Source organism: Diorhabda sublineata, chromosome 11 (genome assembly GCF_026230105.1).
Source record: "Diorhabda sublineata isolate icDioSubl1.1 chromosome 11, icDioSubl1.1, whole genome shotgun sequence".
NCBI classification, from domain to species: Eukaryota; Metazoa; Arthropoda; class Insecta; order Coleoptera; family Chrysomelidae; genus Diorhabda; species Diorhabda sublineata.
Window position 1 is genome coordinate 2,502,915 of NC_079484.1, and position 9,686 is coordinate 2,512,600.

Here is a 9,686-nt window from a genome sequence, read left to right on the forward strand (position 1 = left end):
GAATATAACTAAAGTAGTGATTATACACGTACTTATAAAACAGAAACTGGCTGGTTGTGTAGACGTTACAAATTTAGCCAGCTTCTTCGCGAGCTACAAAAGGAAAAACCATTGCGCTCGTGTCCCCTCGCCTCGCGTCGGTTTATTTGGCGAAAATCAAAAGACTTGAGGGTCGAAGCGACGAATCAACCACCAACCAAAATAGTTTAACTGTTTTTTTTTTAAATGATGAGGCCATGTACACCTGGGATGAGTAAGTTATCAATTTTCAATAAGACCTTCATCTAACCTGCCGATTTGATACCACAGAAAGTATATGGAACCCAATTTTTTTCACCTAATCTTGTCAACCCCCAAAGTATTGAACCACGCGCCACCGCATATTGAAGAATACGAAGAAATTAAAGATACAAATGAATATATTAATAGTCTTCCTTTCAGACGATGATGACAACGAATTTGAAGTAGAATTAACAACTCTTTACAGTATTTCAATCAAAATAATTGATCTCATCGAAGACCTAAACAACTTCTTCGAATAATCGGTTCAAATACTTGATAGAAATTAAATTATGATGAAAGATTTTATTCATTTGAAAATAAAAACAGGTTAAATGGGAACCCTGAGTACTTTTTCGGATTCCGCGCTGAAAAATAAACCAAAAACACTGAATATGTTCCATATTTATTTATCAAATTACATTCAGATGATTTGTTGATAAAATATTTCCCAATTTAAGGATCCGACAGTGCCGCCACACCTGGTAGTACTTTTCCTTCTAGCAATTCAAGACTGGCTCCACCTCCAGTCGATACATGAGATACCGATTCCTCGGTATTCCATTTAGCTGCGCAAGTTGCAGTATCACCACCGCCGATTATAGTGATAGCACCTCTCTGAGTAGCTTGAACGACTTCGTCCATTATAGCTTTAGTTCCAAACGAAAATTTATCGAATTCAAACACCCCGGCTGGTCCGTTCCAAACTATAACTTTAGCGCGTCTAATCGGCTCACGGAATTGTTCGATTGTATCCGTTCCGACATCCAATCCCATCCAACCAGGAGGAATACCTTGTTTCACGGTGGCACAACTCGAGTTGGCGTTCTCGTCAAACTTATCGGCAATTACGAAATCTACGGGTAGGTGGATTTGAACGTTTTTCTCTTTAGCTTTATCTAAAAGTTTCTGTACGATCTGAGCTCCGTCTTTATCGTATAAAGACCCGCCGATTTCCATACCTTGATTTTCTTTTAAGAACGTATAAGCCATGCCGCCTCCGATTATCATTTCGTTCACTTTATCCAATAAATTTTCGATCAATTGTATCTTATCGGCAACTTTGGCGCCTCCTAGTATAGCTAAGAATGGTCTTTCGGGGTTATCTAGGGCTTTAGCGAAATATTGGAGCTCTTTTTTCATCAAAAATCCGGCAGCTCTTTTATCGAAACCTTCGCCCATCATAGAAGAGTGCGCTCTGTGTGCCGTACCGAAAGCGTCATTTACATAAACGTCTCCCAATTTACGGAGACTCTGTCGGAATTCTTTCACTTTTCCCGGATCTGCTTTAGCTTTATTACCGCTAGCATCCACACCTTTACCTTCTTCTTCTAAGTGATATCGTAGGTTTTCTAATAAAATAACCGAACCGGGAGCGGGATCGCTGCATGCCTGCTCAACTTCAGGACCGACGCAATCAGGTAAAAATATAACGGATTTACCTAATAATTTTTCGAGTTCTTCGACGACGGGTTTCATGGAATACTTCGGATTCGGTGTGCCGTCAGGCCTGCCCAAATGCGACATGAGGACCACACTTTTAGCTTTTTTATCCAGAGCATATTTAATGGTGTCCATTGCTGCTACTATTCTTTGATTATTTGTTATTTTACCATCTTTCAAAGGTACATTAAAATCAACTCTCATCAAAACTCTTTTGTTTGCCAGGTCTAGTGCGTCAACTGAAAGTTTATTCAATCCCGCCATTTTATTTCTATTATATCATTTATTATTTCTCTCGAACTATTTCACAAATAATTTAGTGATTGAATATTTTGACTATTAAATCGAAAACAATTAGTACTGTCAATGTAATTTGTCTATGGTTCTAAATATCCATCTCCATAGTTTTCTCGAGACCTCGAATAATACTTATGGTCAATTCTCAATGTTTAAATCTTTTAATTGCTATAAAAATTGAATTATAATCCTCGAACTTGGTTCGCATTAGCAAGTCTACAATGTAAATAAAACCAAATATGAATCATAAATAGATAGGTAGCTCTAAAAAGTCACTACAAAAGACCGAGTAGCCCCGGCAGTTAAGGCCTTCCTAATCTAAAAAGAAGAAGATCACAGAATACTTTATTCTGTGGACGGAACATATCAAACAATGACAGCTTACGTCAACGATACCCTAAGAAGCGAATACATAATAAAAAAGCACAATGGAAAACGCAAAAATTATAAAAAGGTATAAATGAATTTATATACCAAATGAATTTTTTCTTTTAATTTAGAGTTCACGTTTTTGACAAACACTGACAAATCAAATCGATTTAATTATAACTTAATAAAATAAAGTCAAAAATGGGTGATTATTTAAGTCGAATTACAATTAAACTATTCGATTATCATCTTAAAATAACTCATCCTTGTGTTTACTCATCAGAAGTATCTCAAGAATCATAAATACAAAGTTAGCCCTAAAAAGTCACTACTAACAAACCGAATAGCCCTGGCAGTTAAGGCCTTCCTAATCTAAAAAGAAGAAGATCACAGAATACTTTATTTTGTGGACGGAACATATCAAACAATGACAGCTTACGTCAACGGTACCGGTATAAGAATCAAATACTGTTTTGATTCCCTAAATTATTATTTTCATAATAAAATAACAAAATGTAAAACGCGAAAATTATAAAAACGTATAAATGAATTTATAATACCAAATAAATCTTCTCTTTTAACTTAGAGCTCACGTTTTTGACAAACACTGACAAATCAAATCGATTTAATTATAACTTAATAAAATAAAGTCAAAAATGGGTGATTATTTAAGTCTAATTACAACTAGACTATTCGATTATCATCTTAAAACAACTCATCCTTGTGTTTACTCATCAGAAGTATCTCAAGAATCATAAATACAAAGTTAGCCCTAAAAAGTCACTACTAACAAACCGAATAGCCTCGGCAGTTAAGGCCTTCCTAATCTAAAAAAAAGAAGATCACAGAATACTTTATTCTGTGGACGGAACATATCAAACAATGACAGCTTACGTCAACGATATTATAAGAAACTAATACTGTTTTTATTCCCAAAAAAATTTATTTAGAAACTCAATTAATTTCATAATAAAATAACAAAATGTGAAACGCGAAAATTATAAAAACGTATAAATGAATTTAAATACCAAATAAATCTTCTCTTTTAACTTGGAGCTCACGTTTTTGACAAACACTGACAAATCAACAAATCGATTTAATTATAATTTAATAAAATAAAGTCAAAAATGGGTGATTATTTAAGTCTAATTACAACTAGACTATTCGATTATCATCTTAAAACAACTCATCCTTGTGTTTACTCATCAGAAGTATCTCAAGAATCATAAATACAAAGTTAGCCCTAAAAAGTCACTACTAACAAACCGAATAGCCCCGGCAGTTAAGGCCTTCCTAATCTAAAAAAAAGAAGATCACAGAATAGTTTATTCTGTGGACGGAACATATCAAACAATGACAGCTTACGTCAACGATACCATAAGAAGCAAATACTTCATAATAAAAAAACAAAATGGAAAACGCGAAAATTATAAAAACGTATAAATGAATTTAAATACCAAATAAATCTTCTCTTTTAACTTGGAGCTCACGTTTTTGACAAACACTGACAAATCAACAAATCGATTTAATTATAATTTAATAAAATAAAGTCAAAAATGGGTGATTATTTAAGTCTAATTACAACTAGACTATTCGATTATCATCTTAAAATAACTCATCCTTGTGTTTACTCATCAGAAGTATCTCAAGAATCAAAAATACAAAGGTAGCCCTAAAAAGTCACAACTAACAAACCGAATAGCCCCGGCAGTTAAGGCCTTCCTAATCTAAAAAGAAGAAGATCACAGAATACTTTATTCTGTGGACGGAACATATCAAACAATGACAGCTTACGTCAACGATATTATAAGAAACTAATACTGTTTTTATTCCCAAAAAAATTTATTTAGAAACTCAATTAATTTCATAATAAAATAACAAAATGTGAAACGCGAAAATTATAAAAACGTATAAATGAATTTAAATACCAAATAAATCTTCTCTTTTAACTTGGAGCTCACGTTTTTGACAAACACTGACAAATCAACAAATCGATTTAATTATAATTTAATAAAATAAAGTCAAAAATGGGTGATTATTTAAGTCTAATTACAACTAGACTATTCGATTATCATCTTAAAACAACTCATCCTTGTGTTTACTCATCAGAAGTATCTCAAGAATCATAAATACAAAGTTAGCCCTAAAAAGTCACTACTAACAAACCGAATAGCCTCGGCAGTTAAGGCCTTCCTAATCTAAAAAAAAGAAGATCACAGAATACTTTATTCTGTGGACGGAACATATCAAACAATGACAGCTTACGTCAACGATATTATAAGAAACTAATACTGTTTTTATTCCCAAAAAAATTTATTTAGAAACTCAATTAATTTCATAATAAAATAACAAAATGTGAAACGCGAAAATTATAAAAACGTATAAATGAATTTAAATACCAAATAAATCTTCTCTTTTAACTTGGAGCTCACGTTTTTGACAAACACTGACAAATCAACAAATCGATTTAATTATAACTTAATAAAATAAAGTCAAAAATGGGTGATTATTTAAGTCTAATTACAACTAGACTATTCGATTATCATCTTAAAACAACTCATCCTTGTGTTTACTCATCAGAAGTATCTCAAGAATCATAAATACAAAGTTAGCCCTAAAAAGTCACTACTAACAAACCGAATAGCCCCGGCAGTTAAGGCCTTCCTAATCTAAAAAAAAGAAGATCACAGAATACTTTATTCTGTGGACGGAACATATCAAACAATGACAGCTTACGTCAACGATACCATAAGAAGCAAATACTTCATAATAAAAAAACAAAATGGAAAACGCGAAAATTATAAAAACGTATAAATGAATTTATAATACCAAATAAATCTTCTCTTTTAACTTGGAGCTCACGTTTTTGACAAACACTGACAAATCAAATCGATTTAATTATAACTTAATAAAATAAAGTCAAAAATGGGTGATTATTTAAGTCTAATTACAACTAGACTATTCGATTATCATCTTAAAACAACTCATCCTTGTGTTTACTCATCAGAAGTATCTCAAGAATCATAAATACAAAGTTAGCCCTAAAAAGTCACTACTAACAAACCGAATAGCCTCGGCAGTTAAGGCCTTCCTAATCTAAAAAAAAGAAGATCACAGAATACTTTATTCTGTGGACGGAACATATCAAACAATGACAGCTTACGTCAACGATATTATAAGAAACTAATACTGTTTTTATTCCCAAAAAAATTTATTTAGAAACTCAATTAATTTCATAATAAAATAACAAAATGTGAAACGCGAAAATTATAAAAACGTATAAATGAATTTAAATACCAAATAAATCTTCTCTTTTAACTTGGAGCTCACGTTTTTGACAAACACTGACAAATCAAATCGATTTAATTATAACTTAATAAAATAAAGTCAAAAATGGGTGATTATTTAAGTCTAATTACAACTAGACTATTCGATTATCATCTTAAAACAACTCATCCTTGTGTTTACTCATCAGAAGTATCTCAAGAATCATAAATACAAAGTTAGCCCTAAAAAGTCACTACTAACAAACCGAATAGCCTCGGCAGTTAAGGCCTTCCTAATCTAAAAAAAAGAAGATCACAGAATACTTTATTCTGTGGACGGAACATATCAAACAATGACAGCTTACGTCAACGATATTATAAGAAACTAATACTGTTTTTATTCCCAAAAAAATTTATTTAGAAACTCAATTAATTTCATAATAAAATAACAAAATGTGAAACGCGAAAATTATAAAAACGTATAAATGAATTTAAATACCAAATAAATCTTCTCTTTTAACTTGGAGCTCACGTTTTTGACAAACACTGACAAATCAACAAATCGATTTAATTATAATTTAATAAAATAAAGTCAAAAATGGGTGATTATTTAAGTCTAATTACAACTAGACTATTCGATTATCATCTTAAAACAACTCATCCTTGTGTTTACTCATCAGAAGTATCTCAAGAATCATAAATACAAAGTTAGCCCTAAAAAGTCACTACTAACAAACCGAATAGCCCCGGCAGTTAAGGCCTTCCTAATCTAAAAAAAAGAAGATCACAGAATAGTTTATTCTGTGGACGGAACATATCAAACAATGACAGCTTACGTCAACGATACCATAAGAAGCAAATACTTCATAATAAAAAAACAAAATGGAAAACGCGAAAATTATAAAAACGTATAAATGAATTTAAATACCAAATAAATCTTCTCTTTTAACTTGGAGCTCACGTTTTTGACAAACACTGACAAATCAACAAATCGATTTAATTATAATTTAATAAAATAAAGTCAAAAATGGGTGATTATTTAAGTCTAATTACAACTAGACTATTCGATTATCATCTTAAAACAACTCATCCTTGTGTTTACTCATCAGAAGTATCTCAAGAATCATAAATACAAAGTTAGCCCTAAAAAGTCACTACTAACAAACCGAATAGCCCCGGCAGTTAAGGCCTTCCTAATCTAAAAAAAAGAAGATCACAGAATACTTTATTCTGTGGACGGAACATATCAAACAATGACAGCTTACGTCAACGATATTATAAGAAACTAATACTGTTTTTATTCCCAAAAAAATTTATTTAGAAACTCAATTAATTTCATAATAAAATAACAAAATGTGAAACGCGAAAATTATAAAAACGTATAAATGAATTTAAATACCAAATAAATCTTCTCTTTTAACTTGGAGCTCACGTTTTTGACAAACACTGACAAATCAAATCGATTTAATTATAACTTAATAAAATAAAGTCAAAAATGGGTGATTATTTAAGTCGAATTACAACTAGTTTATTCGATTATCCTCTTAAAACAACTCATCCCTGTGTTTACTCATCAGAAGTACCTCAAGAAGGTAACAATCTATTTTTTCCCTTTTTTAACAAACATTGATTAATTGTTTGTACGTTTCAAGACAATACCGATACGCCAATAGAATCAAACTACGATAAACTCGTTAACAAATTCACGAAGAAACTTCAGAAGAATCGAATGGAAAATCGAACGGGTGATTATAAGAGTTGGGAAGAAAAATATTTGTTGATAAACTTTCCAGAATGGAACGAATCGACGATCTCTTATTTGCATAGCTTATTCTTAACTTTCTCTAACGAGAATAAGATGATAGATTTCAAAGCATTGTAAGTCAACATTAATTAATCGTTGAACTTATATAGGGTGGTATTTCTATTAATAGATTACAGTCAAAAAAAATATTCTTCTGTCTGGAATCGATCGCAAGCGCAATTTCAAAAGAGAAGCCAATTTGTGCTGTGAGTCACTTTTTCCATCGATTTTTACGGTTAGTTTCAACAAAAAAATTACCACCAGACTATCAAAGAACCGTCCTTGGTATGGTGACGATTCTGCGCGCCAAGACAATTACCCAACGATTCTGTTTTGTATTTCAACCGTTTTCGGGACGGTCTTTTCGATATTTGGCAAATACTGTTACTAAAAAGGGATATTCCCAAACCTATTAACCGCCCTTTTTGTAACACAAACATCCCCATTCAGAAATAACCGATAAGATTGTCGAAATAATATTTTTTACTAACATATTTACTTAGAATTGTGGTATTTTCAATAGAATTTTTCATAGTTTATGTATACTATCGTGTCTTTGGTGTGAAATTGATAACGAAGAAAAAAGAAATCAATTTAAAACTACCGACGTAAATCAAGATGGATTCATAGAGTATCTGGAGTTTTTAAATGTGAGTATGCCAATGAAACTATTGAATAATAATAATAAATGTTTGTAACAGAAGTAAAATCCAATCCTACCCTCCAAAATTGCTTCTCCAAGAATCAAATCCACCCATAAATCCCAAACCTTTCTATGCTAAAATTAGATCATATCTAATCTTCCTTCGTGGATGTTTTCCTATCGAATCTTCTCAGACACCACCATGGGCAATAGAAAGCACCAAATTCACCAGGACATTTTATTAAGAACTCCTCCAAGTCCGTCCAAACTCTTCGAAAAATTCACACTACAAATTCCTTAGCAATCAGAATCAAGCAGCAATATATGCAAGACCACGACATAAAAAATAGCATTTTCTCGAATTCCCTCACATACTGGATCAAAAGGAAACCGAGAGGCAGACCTGGCCGCTGGGGAAGCTCAAATAGTGATAGTGCTGAGTGCTTTCCAACTATTACCGATATTAAATCAATCCTTAAGGGTAAAATGAAAGACTCATGGACAATACTATCGAAAAATCGCCGCAGAGTTGAAGTTTCCGTCTAGGCCATACGCCGACTGACTTATTTGATGCGAAACCTGAACCAAAATGCAGCAGCTGCAAAAACACATAATCGCAGAACGTCCATCTTTTAACTCTGAAAGATCAGACCTTAAGCAGACGTCGATCATAAACTTAATTTAACAAATACCTGAAGATAAAACACTTAATTTTTATTGCATCGTTAATAACCGGTATACGGTTCGTACATGTTTATGAAGCTTGGACTTCCTTTTACAGAATCCTCTAGGTTACAACCTCTTCTTTCAGATTTGAGAGATGATACAGATTGATTCAATCGAATGTCAAATGTAGTAAGTTTTAAATATTACAACATGTGTTTTCTTTTTGATTCCAGTTGATCTATTCTGATGAAAATTTAACGACTGTTACTAAAAGTATTGCAGAACAAACGCAGTTCGTAAACGCTCTGTCTATTGGAGAACAATTAGAATGCGGATTGTTTTGATATCACTTGTAGTGACAACGATTTCGATTGCTTCAACTAGGAGTTATCGAAGGGACTGAGTGAGATGTTGCTGGCGGTACCGTGTAGTCTTAAAAATAAAATATTGGAGGAAATTCAATGAGTGTAAAATTGTGATAATGAGTCGTAGAATTTGATTCAGTACCAGTGGTAACGTTGTATACTAAAAAACAGTTGTAATGATTGAAATTGCACCAGAAATGCAATATGCATTGTTCAACATAAGCCTATTTTAGAGATTAGAGGTGGAATATCCCTCAAAATCACTTGGGCTATAAGAAAAAAGTTCGAATGAAAAATTTAGGGGATGAAATTCTCTTTAAAATCGTTTTGAGTCCCTTTTGTAACAAAAATGGAGATATTTTCATTACAAAATTAAAATTTATTGCTCAGCTGTACAGTATATTAAGAAATGTCCAATTTAAAAGTGGGTTTTAACCAAAATTTTGGAAAAATCTTAAGCTTGAGCCATACAAGGATCATCTACCAAAAAAACTCATAATCTTTCACTGCAAGTATCTCAATTTCTATTTGGGACGATTTTATAAACAAATTTA

General features: G+C 32.1%; 2 protein-coding genes across 2 annotated transcripts; one reads left to right on the forward strand and one right to left on the reverse strand.

Annotated features, from left to right (window-relative positions):
• Positions 1-735: 735 nt before the first annotated feature.
• LOC130450399 (probable phosphoglycerate kinase) lies at positions 736-1,986 on the reverse strand. Its single transcript, XM_056788772.1, has one exon. The coding sequence runs from the start codon at positions 1,984-1,986 to the stop codon at positions 736-738; it is 1,251 nt and encodes a 416-aa protein (XP_056644750.1).
• A 5,163-nt stretch (positions 1,987-7,149) lies between these two features.
• Positions 7,150-9,111, forward strand: LOC130450400 (uncharacterized). The gene is made up of 4 exons (XM_056788773.1): positions 7,150-7,246; positions 7,307-7,532; positions 7,994-8,108; positions 9,001-9,111. The coding sequence occupies exons 1-4, from the start codon at positions 7,150-7,152 to the stop codon at positions 9,109-9,111; spliced, it is 549 nt and encodes a 182-aa protein (XP_056644751.1).
• Positions 9,112-9,686: the final 575 nt, after the last annotated feature.